The sequence below is a fragment of the Botryllus schlosseri genome, chromosome 6 (assembly GCF_051294905.1).
Source record: "Botryllus schlosseri isolate E-star chromosome 6, Bs_hap1, whole genome shotgun sequence".
In the NCBI taxonomy this organism is placed as follows: domain Eukaryota; kingdom Metazoa; phylum Chordata; class Ascidiacea; order Stolidobranchia; family Styelidae; genus Botryllus; species Botryllus schlosseri.
The window spans coordinates 13,445,692-13,466,605 of NC_137241.1; the positions used below are offsets into that span (position 1 = coordinate 13,445,692).

Sequence of the window (20,914 nt, forward strand, 5' to 3'; positions counted from 1 at the left end):
CTGAGTGTTGCTAGTTACTGCACGTTCATATTGGGCAGAGTGTAAAACAGTTTTTTATACTTGAGAGAGAAAGAGAAAGATTCTTTATTTTCATCCAACCAAAATACATAGCACACGGCAGTGATGGTGGTACAGAAGATATGCATGCACTGCACAGTATTCGGTAATAGATAGGAATGATCGATAAGACCATGAAGGTCATATAGTCTGATCACACTGTGGTATTGAAGGGAATGAAGTCGCTGACCTACTTGCGAAAGAGGCTGCGGCCCATGACTTCGCTGACCAAAGTGTAGATCTGACTTCTAGCGAGGCCAACTCATTGATTTTAAGTCACTGTAGGCAAGACTGGAACCAACGTTTCATCGAAACCGCCTCTGGAGCACATTTCAAACAGTTCTGCCTGACATATACACAAAACTACCTACTTTAACCACGCCACGCCGTGCCGAAACCACCATTTTCAGATTACGGACCGGACACTGTCGCCTCAACTCCCATCTTAGAAAAATTGGATGCTCCGATACCCCTGATTGTACCACAGGCCATGTTGAAGAAACTGCAGAGCACGTTCTTATCGAGTGTGCGAAGTACGCCAACGAAAGATGCCAGTTTAGAGCTGCCGTACTGGACTTGAGAGTACCCTTCACCATGGAAAATATAATAACTACTGATTATATATTACCTTGGCTGTGGGAATTCCTTGCGAAGACAAAGAGACGGTACTGAATGTTTAGTTGACTGTATTTACTTATCGCAATATCGATTCGATTAGCAACTGTTATGTCGTGACGCAAAAGACCATAGTTGTTATATGCGTCACTATAATTGCTTTTAAATATAATAATAATAATAATAGTCTGATCACAACAGCATCAGGGGAAGCGAGTGGCGCAGCTGGTTAAACACTGCAGTCACGACACCAATGGTTGGTGGTTCGAATCTCGGCTCTGCCATGTTTCTATGTGTCGGAGGTTTATCTGGGCTCCGCATCGCCGATCTCTATGTAAAGTACAGTGCATTGAAAATCCCAGAGGAAGAGAGAGCCGAACTCTGGAAAGATGGCAGCTAAAGACCAGAAAAACGATCGAGGCAATACCGCAAAAGACATTGTACTACTGCAATTAATGTGCTGGGCGCCAATAACCATATAGGCGATAAGCGCCAATGTTGTGAATAAACAAACAAAACACCAGCATTAATCTGGCTGTAAAGAATGTTAGTTAAAAAAGGAGAATAGGAGAAAAATTAAACGATGGTAGCATATGATCAATGAAGCAATGTCTGGGCGCGGTAGGGCAACAGCGACAAGAGTTGATCAAGTAGGCCTTTTTTGAATCTATCATAAGGCAATTCACGGATATGTGGTGGTAATGCATTCCAGATGATAGGTCCCGAGTAGTCGATAGATCTTTTAGTTCGGTTGCTATTGGGTGCGGGTAAGTAGATATTTTCTTTTGACGAAGGATCTCGTGTAATGGGAGTGTACATTTTTAGCAGGCATGAAAAAGTCATCAAACACAGGAGGCAAACTATTGGGAAAATATTTGTGAATGACTTTTGATATTACCCCATTAACAAGTTATACAGCAGCAGCCAACACCCCAATCCCACGAATTTGGTTTTTATGATGCAATAAACAAATGAAGTCAAGATTGACCCCATACGCCTGCTAGATTTTTTACATCAGACAACGATATCAATTTCATTCATTGGTTGAATAAGCATCATTCGCTGTCTACATGTAGTGTATTTCGCTATTGATATTGTGTGATTGCGAGTCAAGCTCACAGCGGAGAGTCACTAAATATTCACGAACAGAAAGCTGGATATTTTGAGCAAACTTTTGTAACCAACCGAGTAAAATTTTTGAGATTGGCAAGGTGCATGCTCGTTTAGTGTTGATTTTTTATGCAGCCAGCGCCATGCATGTAGAGTGGCCCGCAGTTGAATGGCAATAAATTCTAACCAAAGATGTTATATTGAAGTGAAAATTGTAATATATGAAAAAGGTTCACAGTGCAGAACCTACCAAGGTTCGTTAGTGATCGTGAACCTCTAAATGTCTGAGGTTCACAGTGTTCACACACATAACGCGAACGTGAACCTCACGTTCACACCATCTCTTGAATATATCATTCGAGATTTCAATATCTTCATACAATGTACAGAGGGACGTACTGCTGAGGATTCGCGATGACGCTGTGATTCGGTGATTTAAAATCCTCATAGTCTATCGTTCTTCTTCAACATATTATTGATAGGCATCCTTTAAATGCCGCAACCTTTTGGCATTTTCCGATGGTTTTTTCGTGTCATTATTCGTTACTGTTGCGTGCAACACACAGATGATTCATTTATTATTTCATTACTTGTGTAATCTCGTTAAATGGGTCGGAATGCTACGGCAGTGCTCTTCAACCTTTTTCGACGTGGTACACCCTTTTAACGTTTGCTCAAAACTCGCACACCCCTGTTCATTAGGGGTCTTCAAAACTGACTTTTTTTCTCAAATCGTACTGGCTACTTGTTAGGTTACCTAACTTAAGCCTACACACCAAATTTGGTTCAATTCCAACCAGTAGCCGCATTGCTACGGGAGAAGAAAGTTTCTATTTATTATATAAAATAAATAACGAAAAATTTGAAATTTTCCTGTTCACCCATGAAAGTATTAGGTTGTCTATAAAAACGATGTTATTCAAATTTGATTCAATTCCAACCAGTAAGTAGAAGCGGAGTTATTGCCGACAAAAATTTTGGATTTGAATAAAATAGTATTTGGTCACAGAGTCTATTCGTAGCCAGCTAAGCCGCCCACCACGCAAATTGGAATTTATTTCGTGTCAGCCCAAAAACAGCATGACATTACGAACGATAATTAACCTAAATGTAACAGTATTGGGGAGAGAGTATAGGTAAAGTTACTACTGCAGAAGCGGTAATTCAGATCAGCGATGATAGCAGGTGCACCAGCCTATTGCGTATCAGGCCTGCCCCACACCACACACAGTCGATAGGAGCACATGGGCTGCAACAGATGTCAGCAACCTCAGATCGTATGCCGCTATACACAGTCTATTGTCGCTAATTTGCATCACTAATAACAAAATACTAAATTGCAAATGTATGGCGAAATATTAGACATAAAATCGGCATTTTAAAACAAAAGGGTTTCGATTTCAACATGGAAGCTGTTTCGACCCTGGTTGGCTACGTCACTTCATTTATGTGCATTGAGGTATTTATTAACGTCGGGTAGGAAGTACCGATTCAGGAAGTCTGAGCTATTGTGGCGGTTCCCTAAAAAGTCACTAAAAGACAAATGACTAGCTGAACACATGTTTGTTAACTGCATACTTTCCAACACCAAACGGAATCATTGGTCTATCACCGACGGCTAAATGAATAGGAGAAATATTTGCTTATGACATCACAATCAAGCGGTGTACAGTAATACACTTGAGATAACATCGTACCATACTGCTCATTAACCTGTGCGTCAACCTGTACTGGCCCATAAACGTGCCTTTGTGATAGCTAGCCATCGGCTCATTGTAATTCGGATCTGGTACACCCCTGTACACCCCATCCGAGTGGTACACCCTTTGCAAATTCTGGTACACCCTAGGGTGTACGACAACCCCGGTTGAAGAGCACTGTGCTACGGCATATCTAAAAGAAGCGTTTATTTGGGGCGGCATAAATGATTCTCATTCTAGCCTTAACAGTGTTCCAATTTTCGAATTACGGTGAAACGAACTTTCGGACTAGACTTGGACAATTTCCATTAACTTTTCAAGAGCAATACTAGAGATGTGATTATCTACTGAAGCTTTATCGTCACTCAAAAACCTTCCAAAGGTGAATCACGATCTCGTGTTTCAATATCAATTTAAGACACGCCGTTTCAACTTACTTTCTTAATATCAAGTGACCGCCTAATTAATTCCTTACCCGAACTCTGACTATTGCTTATCATGTTTATACCAGTTGCAATACCTAAAGCTTCGGCGATCTACTTGACAAAATTAATTGGTAATTTAATATGGAGAACTTGCAATATTTGTATAAGTTGTATACATAGGAAGCGCGGAAGGCCTAAGTAGTACAAATATAGAATATCTACTCAAGGACGATTTAAAATACCCAAATCAGATCCGATTAATTGTGTGAAAACATCGAACTGGCCATGAGTATGTGGCCGACCATGATGAATTCGTATTACCCGTCATGACATCTCCCAGTGATCAGCCATGAGACTGCGAGATCACTATCTTCGTGGCCCGCCATCAGGTATGAGTGGCTACAGGAAAATCTGTGGACCGTGACTGACCACAGTAAAGCTAATGCTCCCACTGACTTCTTTTGCCAATACACACATAGTTATATGTACAATAATAAATGATTCGTAAGTACAAGTATTCTTTTTTAATTACTATATATTTATATATACCATATATTCGGATTTTAATGAAGCAGAATACAAGGGCAAACGCCAAAGGCACAGAAAATGCAGAAAATGGCCACGAAAATTCATTTTCAATTTTCACTTGTCAAAATATATTTGTCGCACTCATATGCTACACCGCAATACAATATAACGCATTTCCACTGGTTTTCGGATCTTATTCTGTAGCAGTACAGACTGATTGTCTGAGTTTTTGCGATCTCCAAGCGTCGTGCAGGCGGAGTTCGTTCACGTACGAGAGTGTGTCGTCGACCGATATATCGCGTTGTGGAGCAAATATCCAGATGTCTTTGACACCTGACAAAATTTGGTGCTGCTTGTGAACAACCCTTTTTATACAAATGACTTACTAGCCCCATCTACATACCGTTATTTCCGCAAGCCAATAACATGAAGTAAGTTTCGTAGTCGGTGATAAATGATGTCGCGAGAATAGGGAGTCCTGTAGCACATATTAAAAATTAAACAGCTTTATATATATTAGCTATTTCCTGTATTTACTTCGGTTTCCGCCTGTTTTGTGAGCGTTGATTATTTCAGAAATCGTCTCGTCCGATACATGATCTGGAATAGTGTTCCAATCGCTATTACCAAAAACGTACCAGTCATAATAATGTGCATGACATGTAAATACCTGGGTACATCAGCGACTCGTAGCTTCCTCCGACATTTTCCCAGCTTCGAATGATAATCGCGGTCTTATCACCATTACTGAAACGATTTATTAAACAGATGAAAAGCTGAATTTTTGACGAGAAATGTCTAATAAATGGGCTATATCGATCAAGGCGATTCTTGTTGTATAGGGAAATCGAGATTCTTCCGGAATTGTTTCTTACAACAAAATCTTTTATCGATACATATCGTATACTTCTCGTTCGATAAGACGATAACGAAAAACTTCCTTCGACATAGCATATAGCCTATCTGAGCCAGAACAGTATCAAGATCGAATCGTTTCAGGCAACATGTGGTGTTCATTTTGCTCATGGTTTGTCGGAGTGGTATTTGAAGCCCATATCCTTTTGACAGCGCATGTCAGCTTAAACTTGATATGTTCTTCTATTTCCTGGCACCGAAATAGCTGGAGTCGAAATGTCAGCTCCGAATAGTTTACTCACTGTAGAATGTGACATGTTTTCTCACCTATCGAATCCTGACATTTTAAAGACGGGGCGTCCACGCTTCTCGGTTATGTCCAAAGTGATGCACTCGAACGCGTTGTCGTGGGGAGGAGGATCATCCGTAACTACCAAATTCCAGCTTGTTGGCACCTTGTAATGAAAAAATATATGAGTAAATGGGTGCACCAATACTAGCAATGGGGTGGTGGATTTTGGAAAGTAGAGTTGGCGCGACATTTCCGAAATGATCACTTTGGTTAAAGAACAACCCTGCGAAAAATATTATTGATATTCATTGATGTCTAGAGGTGGCTCAATGGATCCGTATTCCACCCTTATGAGTTATATAACACAGCTAGTCACTTCATTTAAATAATTGTACTTTGCAAACGCTTGAAAGTCTGGGTTCCTTGTGTGGGTATTTGCTGTTCAATAATTTCTTTTGATATGACATTATACGATGCTGTTATAGGAAGGGGAAAAGTAATTATAAATTCGTGCAGTCATTAACTTGAAAAACATTCAAGAGAAGACTTTAATCGGCTTAACGACAAAGAAATCAAGAATTATTTTTTTAAAAAACTTGGATCTGTCATATGCTTTTGTTTAATATCAGCACATTGACTGTCACCGCCAACCACGCTGAACATTCCATTGTCATAATTAGGGATTTTTCTGGCTATCTCAGAAAGTACGTTGAGCATGCAGCTACCGTTTGCATTGAGAGTTGTTACTGACCACCTCAAAAACGCCCCCAACACCCTGAACCAGATCTTACGTTGTTGCAGCATATGATATTGCTCATCACGCTACCCCTGCCCATTAGCAGCTATATACCACCCACTCGAGGAAACCCAGACTCTCAACCGTCTGTCAGAGAGAACCCATTGAAGTGACTATATGTGTTCTATACGTAATGTGTGTAGAATTCGGAGCCAATGAGCCACCTCTATACATTAATGAATGTGTTTTTTAACCCAAAGAAATATTTTTCTCGCGAAGACTGGAAATGTAAGCGGCGGTCTTTGTCTCGAGCATCGGAAAAGCGAGGACATGCATGTCTTACACCTCATTTTCTCAGAAGTAACGATCACGAAAATCGATATAGGAGGTCGCGTGAGCAAGCAACCTTTTAGACCAGTGCTTCCCAACCGGTGGGTCGCGAAGCTATTTCTGGTGGGTCGCGAATAATTTTTAAATGTTCCAGTTTTTTATTCAATTTTATTCAGATTTTTCCTGTCTTTTGAAAGGATTGCGAAATTGGACAGTGTGCTTTTGTGTATGCCTTGAAATTGCGAACGTTGACTGAAAAATGCAATCCAGCCCGATTGCAGTCGGCATACAATACTCGGGACCATTTTATGTTCCACGTAAACGACGAATTACTAGTTAAATACCCGCTTGTCAGCCTGATAAACTTGTATACTTAAATTGTCGCGCAATTTCACTTCTGGTCGTCTAATTTAACTCGTCACTCACACGACTCATTGTACGTTGAATAACGTTCTTATATGTTCGGTCATATCTCATGGTGGGTCGCACAATGAAACATTGAGTTAAAAGTGGGTCGCGGACTAAAAAAGGTTGGGAAGCACTGTTCTGTACCACCCTAATAGGCATAGTAATGATATTGTATTGGATGCATTTATGTTTTTACTCGATCAAGCTGTCTTCGATTGTTATAGATATGTCAATGGCCAGACCATGCCAATCCGGTCTTCCTGGGACTTGAGCTATATATGGACTAGAGTCCATCAAACCAAATTCGCGTTCATATTGGTGCGTGTTCGGCTACAGTATAACCTGGACTGTGGACACAGTATCTTATATGACACATATTCAATACCTATAATTCATCTATAAAGACTTCACGTGCAACAACGCCGTAAATGCTTGCTCACCCGACTCCAGTCAATGTCCTCTTGAAGCGGAAGTTGGCAGCTACCCTCTTCATAACCGTGGGCTAAGCACACAGCCATCAACACGAAGGCGAAGATGGACAACATTACAAGACTGTGTGAGTTACGCAGTCAATCGATGGAGAAATAGAGTGTGATGTGTGTCGAATCGAATGCATTATTTATAGCCTATACACCAAATGAAATCATAACACAAGTCCATAACGAGGGGTTGCGTCGTCTGCATAGCTCTTCACGCTTTATTACTGAATATCGATTCTACAATGTATATGATGAGTGCACACGTAAAGTGTACAATTTATATGCAGTCGTATACATTATTTAGTAATATATGAGCTCTCATAAGGCCTGCATGAATGAAACGTGAAAGAAGAACTTGGCTACACAGCCTAAGCCTTAAAGTCGTGCCCAGCGCTTCTGACTTCGTGTTCATAAAAATTGAGAGATGCGTTTGCTAACACGACATCAACCCGTTTTAGACCTAAAGAGGAAATCAGGTGCTATGATAAAACAGATTTTGCGAGACGGTATCTCATCGACGCTTCGATAGTTCTCCATACGATGATCAGATCGTTTCACTCTGTCACGCCGTCACGACACCAATGGTTGTTGGTTCGAGTCTCGGCTCTACCAAGTTTCTATGTGTCGGAGGTTTATCTGCGCTCCTCATCGCCGACCTCACTGCGATTGCAGTGACTTCAAAAAAGCCCAGAAAGTACAATAAGCCAGGCCGAGCTTGGAAATCGGCTGCAAAGATTCGAAGATTGAATGCGTGTGGAAGAGAGAGAGCAAGAAAAGTCGCGAAGAAAAATGCATTGAACTGTTGAAATTGCCATTGTGCCATTGTCGTGGAGCACAAAGCCTCATAAGGCTATAAGCACCACTGTCGTATCTTATCAATACAATACAATACTCTGTTATTGTATTAATAATTTCACATTGGCATAAGCTTTCCTCACACACAATTAGCATCGACTTCTAACTAAATAGTTTTGATCTAAGAAACAGTTTTTTTCTCGGACGAGAAACAAATTTTAGACATTTATGAATATGTTTGAAAAACTGAAGATCGCTGGATATGTTCCGCGTAGCGCTAGACCACAGTGTTGAGCTCTTGATGAAATTATCGGTAGGAGGCTTGGGTGTCAGAGAGCAATTTGTGATTTGCGACCCTATCTTCCCAAAGTTAATCTTTGAGGTATTGCATGTTGAATGCGAACTGTGATATGATGTGCAGTCTATTCATGTCTAGTCAGTCACTAGTCTAGTTCATTGATATTTGTATTATATATATATCTTTATATATTGTCTATCCATATATACATTGCTCTCGATATACCAATAAAGACGTCAACGAATAAATTAAAGGTATCACTAGGCTGTATAGCTTCATCTCTACATGTCTGTCTTTGATAAAATTTCGTCAAACATTGAAGAACATCTAGTCATTCTCCGTACAATATCGCGACAATGAATATACATATTCCAACTGTCTACACGTGATATCATGATATCATGAAATGTTAGCTACAACAGAGTTTATCATTCTAGGGGAAATGATGAAATAAATTGTCAAGATTCTGCAACGTATTGACAGATCAGAGTATACCGCGCGATGACGAAATAACGATAAGCCCATGCGGATGAATATTCTATTTTTTTCAACACACAACAGCGGCATTTATAGCCCTTTCAGTTCTTGTGCACCATGAAATGAATTTCGGTATTGTGCGGATTTTTTAGTGTTCGTGCGTATTTCGGACTCCCACTCTACCACTCTTCGGCATCTCGCTCTTCCATGCGTCAGATTCCGTTTTTTGTCTGTCGCGGTGTCGACTTTGTACTTCAGTCCATTTTAAATTCCCTTCATTTGCCGTGCGGTTGGCGATATCAAGTAGGCTCCTGACACTTAAAAGATTTTCAGAATCGGATGCTAACGCATAAGCCCGGATGAATATCGGAGAATGATAAGTGTCCGACGTGAACGGTGAAATCATAGGGTGTATAGTATTGTTGAAAACATGTCCTGGAAGAGTCACACCCAGTCGCTAGAAACATATAATTATCATGGAACTGTGGTCTGTTCTACTGCCTCGGACACTACATGCCACTCTGGGTCCTTCTGATAGGCTACTCTTTAAATACAAAAATGAGACCTCATTTTGTCGCTTCAATCAATCAATCAGTTCTATTAATATTTTCATCGTTTCAAAACACCACAAAACTGCGATACAATGAAAAGATAGGAAGGTGTCGAAACAACTTGGACTATATAGTCTTTAAGATCAGACACCCACCTTGGCCTAGACCAGGAGTTCTCAGCCCTTTCTTGGCCGTGACCCATTTTCCGGTTTGAAAATGTGCTGTGGCCCACCTCTTATCTTGGAGTCATAATCCTGTTCAATGCGTGGTAATCGACGGTGCCGATATGCCTATTTCTCTAAAATATATGCGCATTTTTATCATAATCTGCTGATGATATTTAAATGTAAACCTTTCCGCCCATGAAATCGCGACGAACGCGACGAAGATTTTCGTGTCTAATAAACATCCTCCAACAAACGACCAACGAAATAATCTTGTGCCCCTTCGAGCTCCCGCGATTGGGGGTGTGGGTGCAGCAGTTACGGCCCTGGTAGATCATAGGCTGAAGCTCCGCGCATATTATGATCGTCCGCCGTTTCGCGTCGCGAAACACAATTATCAAATCCACGCTTCCGCTGTGTGATTGGGATTTTAGTTCCATGAGTATTGTGGGGAATAATATAATCATTCTGGGTCAGCTTCAAACAATTCATTGGTGAATGGGGTACTACAGAGAAGTGGAGAAAGATTTATTTAATATGCATGCTGTACAAATGCACATTGTATGTCTTGCACCAAACCAACTGAAGTTGCGATGTCATAATATTCAATCGAATGATACAATCAACTCATGTGACTCTTGCATTATGTACAATGATTTCTAGGGCGGACATTTTAAACCCACTATAAAGATTAATACGCTCCGCTAAATCCTCAATCCATTACGATTCGTTGCGGTGGTGCAGATACCTCCACCAGAAGTTGCTAATAATTTGCAATAGTGGCTATTTTTATCTTGCAATATTACAACTTGCCTAAGTACAGTAAATCTATACCTCAATTGCACTTCATCCCGAGTTTATTGCACACTCCTTTCAACGGCATACGACATATGACCGTGCCGGAATAATTAGTTACCTCAACATTACCTTCCAGTTATTATATACCGTACTCGAAATTATTTTAGTTGTTGTTAGCCGTAGGTTGTCATAGCCGATGGGAAAAGCCGCCGTATCTCCCTCCCGTTTTCGGCTTGAACATGTTGACTCCATGCGTGCCGACTCGTCTCATCAGAGTCGGATGAAAAGCTATACGTATAGTCTACGTATAATTAGAGATAATATGAATATGAATATGTTTTTAGCGAATAATATAACAAATATAACTAAACTTACAATAATTCTAAAATTTTCTAAATAGCTTTGTGGCCAACCTCAAATGCTCCTGTGACCCACCCTTTGAGAACCCCTGGCCTAGACGAAGTAAAGAAGAGGCGTGCACACTAAATTAAAAGTATAATGCAGATAATATAAGACGCAAGCGACAAAATAAGGTGGCATATGGCGGAAGGCGAGGTCGAGGTCGATGTTAGGTCGTTGTCCGGTAATCCTGAAGGCTGGCTAGTATTCATTTAGAAGAAATTGCTTGTATTTCGACTTGAATGCGGACATGCTCGACGACTGTCGGATAGTCAGTGTGCATGTCTTCTCTGTACATCGCCTAGGCTCAGCTTTGTGTATGATTTCAAAGACTACTCGAATTCATTTCGACACCTTCCTATCGTTTCATTGTATTACCATCTCGCGGTGTATTGTCCTGATAAAATTGTTAATTACAGCCGAACTGAAATGATGACTTTCACATTACTAGAGACATGTAAAACTGTTGTATATATTGTAGTCTACATATTGTGCACGCTGTGTGTTCGTTGATTACTGTGCTAGTAATTCGAATATCCTGGAAACTTAGTAGCTAACCATTCATTTCCTTTAAGGGTGACGCGGGCTCATTTCACGAATATCGATTATTCATTATACACTACTACAATAGTCGCAAGTGACTCCCACTTGTGGTCCAATACGGCGTTCACTTATGATCCGGCATGCTATAATAATATACTCTGCTTTGAAGGCCATCTTGGAGGCACAGATTTTCAATATACAATTGAATAGTATATTTACATTGAAATGAAACCTTGACTGAAACTCGCCAGGGGTAATCGTCAGCAACTATAGTAGAGAAATGTAAAGAACAATGTATATGGACAATGGTATTACAAAATATAACGTCACCAAAATGAAATTTCGAATAAGAGATTCTCTACTAGTTCTGCTAATTCTCTATACACAACCTAACACTTTCATGGGGTGACCAGAAAATTTTCAAATTTTTTGCTATTTATTTTCATATAATAAATAGAAACTTTCTTCTCCTGTGGCAATGCGGCTACTGGTTGGAATTGAACCAAATTTGATGTGTAGGCTCAAATTAGGTAACTTAACAATTTTATCAAGTAGCCAGTACGATTTGAGAAAAAAGTCATTTTTGAAGAGCCCTATTGCTCACTGCAAGGTGTGATGGCTATTTGAGAGAAATCCTCTTGCGCGATTTCAATCACTGCTTCAAACGATCGTGGATTATCCACAGTGCTGCGACCGAGGCCTTTGACACTGCGTTCTGGTTACGAGAAACGATATCTATGATTGCTTGACGGGCATATTATCCAAAATTTATCGTAGAATATTTCCGTTCTTAGTAATACCTGATTTCAGGATATATCAATCAGAAGCTCGTTACTGGATAATTGGTACATTCCGTGAAATTTCCGAGCATGAAATGATATAAGAGTCGTCTACTGCGGTGAAAGGAGCTGTCTGTCCGATAGTCTGCGATGGTATACACAGCAAATCCGTATGTTACGGATAGCGGCTCCCAATATACTTCACTGGCAGTAGCGGATACGAACGTCCTGCGTGTAGTTCTTGACTGGTAGTTCAACAAACGACAATTGCCTTTTCCATATGTATTGGACGGATGGTTAGTAATTCAAACAGTATAGGTAATACGGCGTACTTGAGTCTCTCTATATAATGAATAATCTGCGATATGCGCTTGGTTTTATAACTATGCGATAAGTAACGTGATGTAGTATTGCAGAGGTGGTCAGTAACAAAGTACTTCTACTTTTTAGGAGTACTCAAGTAGTTGTCCTCTACTTTTGGTACTTACTCAAGTAGATCAGATTTTATTTACTTCTACTTCGTAATATTTTATGATCTACTTACTTACTTTTCGCTACTTTCAGTTTGTCAAGTGGAAATAGTTTAATCCCCCAATATGCAAGATAGCCGGAGAAATTCTGAGGCTGTTTTCACGGAGTACCAACATTTATTATTCATAAAAGAGAAGTAAAGCCCAGAAATTTTGTTACGCTTCGCGCACAGTAGTTATGGAGTGACAAATATGTTTTCACGAAAATATCAGCAAATATAATTTAGGTACCGGATTGCCTGGTTCCGCTCACACCGCATTGTCGTCCATATCAAATATTTCATCGTAGTAAATATGGTCCACCATAACGTTTGAAACTACCATTTCGCAATTTAGCAGTTACCTATCATATCGTAATCTAGCAGCCCACGACGTTTCCAGCTAATCTGGAAAATCCGGCTTTTTTTAACGTTACACGTGTTTTAGCAGATCTCCTTTGAAGCTTTGGAAGATATGAAATATATTTTCCGCGTTTTAGAAGTGGTATTTGTATTTCACTTTCAATTCCGAGTATCATACTTTGAGTTCTAATTGCTTTCAATTCTGTTGTCTGCAGACCATACATGTTGATTGTTGAAGCATAAACGTAAATGCCGCTATTTTCCGAAAATAAACACTATACACTACACTATATATAAATTTTACGATCCACAATATTTGTTATTAACGTATACAAATCGCGCAAAGTGTTGAAACCGTATCCGATACAACTTCTCCGTATTGCTCTTCGCCTAAACTTGGGGCGTTATAATATGGGGTAGGGCGCCATGCCATGATATTCTCTAAAACGGGGTCTTGTAAACAAAGGGTTAGTATCGCATTTTCATTTCAATACTATAAATTGCATCCCATGATGCGAAAGAATGCTTATTCTGTCGAAAATTGGTACCTCCTGGGATGCATCACTACAAATCAAGCTCTGGATCTGCACCTTCCGCATAGCTCAATTTGCAGCTTTTGACAGTCCATGCGAACGAATTAAGACTGTTTTCAAAACTACTTACTTACTTGAGTAGATTTAAAGTCAGGTAATTCTACATCTACTTCAAGTAGTTTTAGGTGGCTTATGGAAGAAGTACTTCTACTTGTACTTGAGTAGATTTTTTTCGTCGCTACTTCTACTTCTACTTGAGTAGTTTTCGTGACTACTTTGACCACCTCCGAGTATTGTTCGATACAAATAGGAGAGAGGGAGCCAGAGCTCCGCACTACGTTGCAGATCAATTTTGCGCTCGTGCACTTGCACTCCAAAGTTCAATATCTCTCACTATCAATCGTTCTGAATACACAATATCAATAATCGTTGAGCTGTATTTTCATCTAAAGAAGACACACACAATTTACAATGCGATATGACACAATGCGATGTAATGAATAGATAGGAAGATGCCGAACGACGCGTAGCTGCGGTCTTTTTAGACTGACATCCACCTCGGCCTAGAGTGCCCGCCGTCACGTTCTTTTCGTTGTTGATCTTTTTGAAGCCACGGCCCTTTCTAGTTCTTTCCATTCCTTGTGAGTGCTTTCTTTCGTCAGGTCTTTATGCATTGTCCAGGAGGGTGGTAGCTCAAAAAGGTTTGGGATCTAGCAGCACTCGGCATGTCCTAATCTGGAAAAAGTGGTTCTCGACTTTTGAGTGTTCGACCCTATTTTACCAAACCACCGATGAAGCTTGGTGGACGATCGAAGTCATGAAATATGTTTTCCGCTTTTTGGAAAATCGCATTTGTAGTTCTTCTTATACAGCATAGCATTACCTTTGAGTTCATCAAATTTATACGAGTTCTTTTTTTGCGAAGCACATGCGGCTTGAAGTTTGAAACTAAGTACAGTATTGTATTGCGTTTTCTGGGAGTAAAATTGAATTTACATGGCATGTTTACGATCTATCATATTTATATGTTAATGCAGTGCCCAATACAATTTATCCGTGGTGCTTTTCATCGTCTTATATCTACGGACCTTAAAATACTGGGGAGGGCGGCATTCCATGACATTTTCAGAAAAGAGGAGATGGGGTGAACAAAAGTTAATAGCCATTGTTCTAAAACAAACTAGAGTTTTTATACGCTGTGGAAAATCGAGACCCCCTGAGATGTAGCAGCGCGAACCCAGCTCTCTGCATCTCCCACATAGCTCAGTTTCCAGCTTTTATGGCAGTCCCGGAAAGTGTATTTAATTATCAGATTTTCAAAACTACTTACTTTCTTGAGTAAATCCAGCCACACAAATCTACTTCTACTTGAAGTAGTTTTGGGTTGCTTTTAAAAGCACCACTTCTACTCGTACTTGAGTAGATTTTTGCGTCACTACTTCTACACGAGTATCATTATTTACTATTTTGACCACCTCTGTATAATATAGAAGCAGTGCTGATTGTATAGTCCTTACCACACCCGCAATATCTTATCACTCTCCACATTCATTCCTGCTGTAACAAATTACAATTCTGACATGACCCTGATAAATAAGCTACATATCTGTTATAGAATAGGTCAACATTGGTATGTCCCTGCAGTCAGAGTGTGAAATGCCGTTTTATGCACAGAGAGTCGGGTTCCAGGGCCTTGCGATCGACTTTAGAATCGTAATATGACTTTGAACGATCGAATAAGTCCATGTCGCTCCTAGATCTCACCAAATTGCAACTTTTGGCGAGATGCTATACAGCGGCTACAATTTATTAGAACCATACTGCGCGTTGCGGCCGCCGAAACTGTCCACATCCACAATACCGCATTATGTATAGCCTGCACCTACTATACACTGAAGCCCCGACTTCACCTACTTCGCAGTGGCGATTACGACGATACTCCATGAACGAATTGGCAAATAGGTGACAAAGAGAGAGAACGGGATAAGTTCCACATTAAGGATAGTTCTGCACAACGACGATCCCGTGCGCTTCGTGATGGTGTACCCTACCGACTATTCAGCTTGGTGTTGTATAATTTTGCTCACAACAAACTCGTCAATGTTTAAGGCTAAGGACATGTAGAGCCGTTTATACTTGGCTGTGCTCAATGGCGGTAAAAGTAGCTTAATTACTATACCCAGCAAAACTATATTAATATTTTACGATTTGTGGGCTTACACTGGCTTAAATATAATTTCAGTCACAGATGTGCACTCGCATATCGATTCCACATCAGCAGACATTCATAATTCATACCAACATTTCTCGTACCGTAATTAGCCTAATTTTGCTATGTTCCCTATATTGGTCGTGCTCATTGCCCAAACGATCGGGCCAGTATGATTGGAAATTCACTACTGAACTTTTACGCAACTCCATGATTCTCAAGTTAATGGGGATCCTCGGTGTAGACATATGGAAGCTATTTCAATGAATGGGAACACTTGCCGTGGGTGATCTCCACTCGCGGAAATTCACATTGTGGTGTCACTGTTGTATTCGCGGTGTTGCGCCGTTCTTCTTCGGTAGGCCTGTTTCGGAATTTTTGCAGATATAACCCGCCTGAGGTATTTCTATTTGATACGCATCAGAAGACATTGTTAGACGGTAATAAGATGCAGTGTAACGCACGTTTCACAAATATGAAAAAGTACAAGACGACAAACAATCCACTTTTGATGAGTCAAGAATATATGCGACACCAAAGATGCACGGCGAATGAAAATCACGAACGACGATTCACAACCTCAGTTGAACTTGTGACTCTCGGCACCGCCATGTCCGAATCCTGTGGATATACAAGAGAAGAATACGTGAACTATTAGTATTAAAGCGATATATCTACCCACGATTGCAATTTAAAGCCTATGTTGTAAAGCAGAGGTCTCAAACTCAAACGTGGTCGCGGGCCAATTTCTAGTTCTTGATGGTGCCGCGGGCCACAGCAACAATAATAGGGGTTTTCAATGTATTTCCAAGTATAGGCCTTATTTTGCGGGACCTTGCAGATTGGCATACCGCTCGCATAACGCGAAATGTGATTTACTTTCGTTAATTCACGCCTGGTACGCAAAATATCAAGATTTTCAAATGTTTGAATAAAATTGTTGTTGTACTTGGCATATTCTGTCAAAATATGTAGTTATAGACACCATGCGAAAGTACAAGTGTATCTCATGACATCGTAAAAGCTGTTACGTTATAATTTGGCAGCTAGCGGACATTTGACGTGCCGCAATTATTGGTAGATTGTATTAAAGTCTAACAAATATTGACCTGATCGGAGCATTGGAGCAATACGTCCTAATCTGGGTTGCGGGCATACTCCTGATAACTTGGCTACTGACCATGCCATTACCAAAGTAAAATTAAATCAGCGTTAGATTTACAGATCAATAACAACTGCCGACTGATTAATGTGCCATAGCAATATAAATTCCTAGTCGCCGGCGAATCCATTGGTGCTACAGCAATGGAGCGTAACACTGCTACTTTTTACTCGCCACCTTCAATAGGCAATAATAACTTGGTTAAAGAGACTCAATATTACGCATGAAATAACTAACTTCACATTAAGGTCGGAACAGAATGCCAAAGGTTGCCATACCGATCTACTTAGATAATTAAATACGCTCCGCAACGCAAACTACGGCCTTTTGATATATTACTATTTCAGTTTGTTCAGCTCATTTACTGTAACATTTTGGTAGTTCGTTGCGTCTGTCGTTGTACCAAGTCACAGCTTTCCGAATCACACGTCCTTCTATGATTGTAACGTTTTACCCGACTCAACGCGAGTTTATTATTTCATCACCGATTCAGTACGAGTTTGAGTAATTCTACAAAACGTCGCGCCCAAGCATAAATCACAATTGTCAGTCACCAGTTATCAAAGGGTGAAGTCATATCATCATAAACAGGTGATGTGACGTATATAGCTGATCTTCCATCGCATGGTAAATTTTGAAAGAGATGTGATAGTAAAGTTTCCGGATTTTGGAGTAGTTTTAGAGCGAATTTCAAATTCTCAAATCTAAAAAAAGATATGAGGCAGGTAAATATCGTCGAATTCTTAAAAATCCAAAATGCCGACGCGGGCCGCACAAAATGATCTGGCGGGCCGCATGCGGCCCGCGGGCCGCGTGTTTGAGACCTCTGTTGTAAAGGAAGTGCTTGTCATATCTCGAGGTAGTAGAAAGTAGGGAAATGTGTGTCTGTACACTTTTATTTGTACATTGTACATTTCGGTTTTAACCAGTTATGCTAGGGGTTACCATATTTTGAGGAACTGAAAAGAGGACACTTTTCAAAATTTTCAGACTTACAATACTGGAGTAAAATCCGAAAAAAATGGTAAATTTTTCCCGAGTTTGTGGTTGGTTTACTGAAAAAAGAGCATCTTTCCGGCTCAGATCCCGGAATGCCGACTTCCCTAAGTTATGCACCAGGCCGACGAAGACGAAGCTGTCGTCGAGGACGAGTTGAGTTCTAATTAACAGCGCATATCCCGCTTTTGAATAGGTCTACCTCACATTTACGGCGAGGAGATTCATGATACCTGACAACGATAGCAATATATTGGTGCATATGAATATATATACATACAAAACAGCATATTTTGCTATGTATAAGATAAAATAGGCAACCAGTTACATAAGTATTAGGTAAACAATAAAATTATTTATAGATTTTACATCATAACGGACTTGCTATAGTATAAATCGGCCATGCACAGATACACTGAGTGCTGAATAAAGGCTAAGTAGTGGGAGATAACCCAACTTCTGCTGCGCAGTGATACGCTGATACGGTATAGGAATGTGACTGAAGCCATTAGTTGTCAGCGATGAAGTGTTCCCTTAATCAATACTGAAACCTAGTTTGTCGAGACGTTCGATAACGCAGTCAGATTGGCTATTCCGAGTCGTCATCCACAATTCAGCATGCTATAGAATGCGCGACTGGTTTGGTGTTTTACGGGTGGTACTCGTCAAGTTTCATCGATAACGTTGAGAGCTTATCAATACTTCATAGATATGGTGGCACAGCGGAAGACTATTGGTTGATGCCGAACAGATTCTGGCAGCATTAGCTGCCTTGTTACGTATCTTGACAAGCAGACTATGTGGGTATGACGAATTGTGACAATATGCCAAAATTGACTTACCTTTGGGTCCAAACAAAGCACTGTAGCACGGCATGTGGCAGTACGGTTTACCTTCATGCTGTAACGAATTATTCAGAAATTTTAGTATTTCAAATGACTTTTGATGGACAGCCCTAACCACTAACGGACAGTCACGCGCTTTTCTAGTTCTAATCTAACCGCGAATATCCAAAATTTTATAGTTGTCAAATCCTGTTTGAATGATAGAAACGAAATCGACCAGTACAGTGTGATAGATGGTACTGCAATAAATATAATAATGAAAATTACCAATACAGGGCTTCCAGCGGAATACTGCAAACATAATAGATATACTATTGTAATCGTAACAATTAGCGCAATCGCCCAAAACAGATTTTGTATTGGGCCTTTGCTTTTCACGTATATAGACCTAAGACCCACATCAGCAGCATTCCAATGAAAGCAGTCATGAGCACTTTCCGGATGAGCGTTTCATAGCCGCAGACTGCCACTGAAGTAAACATAACGCCATAGTCATAGTCTCGTTGTATTCACCTTAACCTTTTGATAGCTTAGTCCTCTGCCGCTAATCACGCAGTATATGATGGCGCATAGGGGTGAGACATATATTTTAATACATTGTGCTCGATTCAGTAAGAATATATTTAAGTCAGTCAGTCACTCCACTCAACTGGATAACAAATGCAGCCGCTACTTTTTGTTTCGTCAATTCGAGTTGTGACGTCTTATGACTACGCCGCGGCGGAAGGAAGTTAATTTACTGAATACATCAAGCAGTACACCCATGTTGCTAAACTTATTCTGTGCTTTTCATTGTTTTCAACGTGAACGACACTATGATCATTCTAACATCAGAAAGGATCACAAGCATAAAAGTTTCGGGAGTGTCTATGCAGGGACCGCATGACGAACATGCGTGTGTGAATGACGTATGTATTCACTTGAATATCTGACTCATTATTCAATATTCATTCATACATACCTCGGCGTGACCACCGGAATTTAGAGTTTTTTTGCATCTAGCACACCGTAAGCATGGTCTGTGCCAATCTTTCCCCAGTGAGGTTACTTTCTCCGCTGTAAAATTGATGCACTTCGTCAACATTAAGACTGTTTCCAGATATTGGCGGACTGCCAAATGTAGGCAATGTTTGGCTAGTTCGACATGATTAATGACAGAATGACACGGCGCTTAGGTCACATTTGAACGTAAACAAACCTGCCAGAGAACTACCGATGAATTAGCAGTTCTATTGACGCAGAGTATGACTATAACATCATGCAAGCAGCCACACTAAACAACTGTTTGCGGATTTCGTAAATAGCTTACTTCAGCTAGCAGTGAAAATTACGGCGATGAATAGAAATGCCACGCCACCACCGCTATTGTATACGGCAAATTATATAGATTCAAAGTATACATATACCCAACGATTTTGACGTGAAATTACAAAGCGACTTCGCGACTGTTAAGGCGTGTTGTTTGGACAAACGCACTGTCATTTTGTCGATGAAAGAATTTCAAATGTATAATTATTTTCGAAATAGACGCCGTACCTCTCTCATTTAAAGGGTGCGGCGCGTATGCGAAAGGAATCGACGCATTTGAAACTATTCTCGCGACGCTTGATGTGATGGTAACCCAACTTATTCTATCTAGAGTAGGCCTACCATGCTTGTCAAAGCACAACTCTTAACGAATGGTTGAGTTTAGAACTTGTCAGAATTTGATAGCATCACAGGTCACGTATTTACCGTGCTAATAATACTCACCGAAATACACCTCCTTTTGGCAACTGGGACACTTCGGCATCTTGTCGTTCGTCGACTGCGTTATACAATCACCAAAAGCTGAAAGTCTCTGTAAGCGGTAGCACAACTGAATCCTCAAGTGAGGGCGTCGCTGATGTGTGTCAAATTTCAACAAATGAAGCGACAGCATATGAAGCTTCGAGAAAAAATGATAGCCTTAGAAAAAGG

General features: G+C 40.4%; 4 protein-coding genes across 4 annotated transcripts in view; 2 read left to right on the top strand and 2 right to left on the bottom strand.

Annotated features, from left to right (window-relative positions):
- Window positions 1-20,914, top strand: part of LOC145440319 (peptidyl-prolyl cis-trans isomerase-like 1) — a 120,912-nt gene that overhangs the window by 46,953 nt on the left and 53,045 nt on the right. The gene's annotated exons all lie outside the window — the stretch shown is intronic.
- Window positions 1-20,914, top strand: part of LOC145440296 (uncharacterized) — a 118,178-nt gene that overhangs the window by 46,953 nt on the left and 50,311 nt on the right. The gene's annotated exons all lie outside the window — the stretch shown is intronic.
- Window positions 4,417-7,661, bottom strand: LOC145441052 (uncharacterized). Its single transcript, XM_080318832.1, has 6 exons — window positions 7,497-7,661; window positions 5,618-5,745; window positions 5,106-5,182; window positions 4,973-5,035; window positions 4,839-4,913; window positions 4,417-4,768 (listed from the first exon to the last, which is right to left on the bottom strand). Exons 1-6 carry the CDS (start codon window positions 7,599-7,601, stop codon window positions 4,629-4,631), a joined length of 588 nt encoding a protein of 195 aa, XP_080174958.1. The 5' UTR covers window positions 7,602-7,661; the 3' UTR covers window positions 4,417-4,628.
- On the bottom strand, window positions 16,340-20,868 carry LOC145441053 (cysteine-rich protein 1-like). Its single transcript, XM_080318833.1, has 4 exons — window positions 20,708-20,868; window positions 19,917-20,011; window positions 18,953-19,010; window positions 16,340-16,573 (listed from the first exon to the last, which is right to left on the bottom strand). Exons 1-4 carry the CDS (start codon window positions 20,745-20,747, stop codon window positions 16,533-16,535), a joined length of 234 nt encoding a protein of 77 aa, XP_080174959.1. The 5' UTR covers window positions 20,748-20,868; the 3' UTR covers window positions 16,340-16,532.

Excerpts from the sequence above, each read along its gene's own strand:
- LOC145441053 (XM_080318833.1), bottom strand. The coding sequence starts at position 20,747 with ATGCCGAAGTGTCCCAGTTGCCAAAAGGAGGTGTATTTCG. Across the intron at positions 19,011-19,916 it reads ATTCCGGTGGTCACGCCGAG|CATGAAGGTAAACCGTACTG; the intron begins GTATGTATGAAT and ends AATTCGTTACAG. Across the intron at positions 16,574-18,952 it reads TGCTTTGTTTGGACCCAAAG|GATTCGGACATGGCGGTGCC; the intron begins GTAAGTCAATTT and ends GTATATCCACAG.
- LOC145441052 (XM_080318832.1), bottom strand. The coding sequence starts at position 7,601 with ATGTTGTCCATCTTCGCCTTCGTGTTGATGGCTGTGTGCTTAGCCCAC. Across the intron at positions 5,746-7,496 it reads AGGACATTGACTGGAGTCGG|GTGCCAACAAGCTGGAATTT; the intron begins GTGAGCAAGCAT and ends TTTCATTACAAG. Across the intron at positions 5,183-5,617 it reads AAAATGTCAGGATTCGATAG|TAATGGTGATAAGACCGCGA; the intron begins GTGAGAAAACAT and ends AAATCGTTTCAG.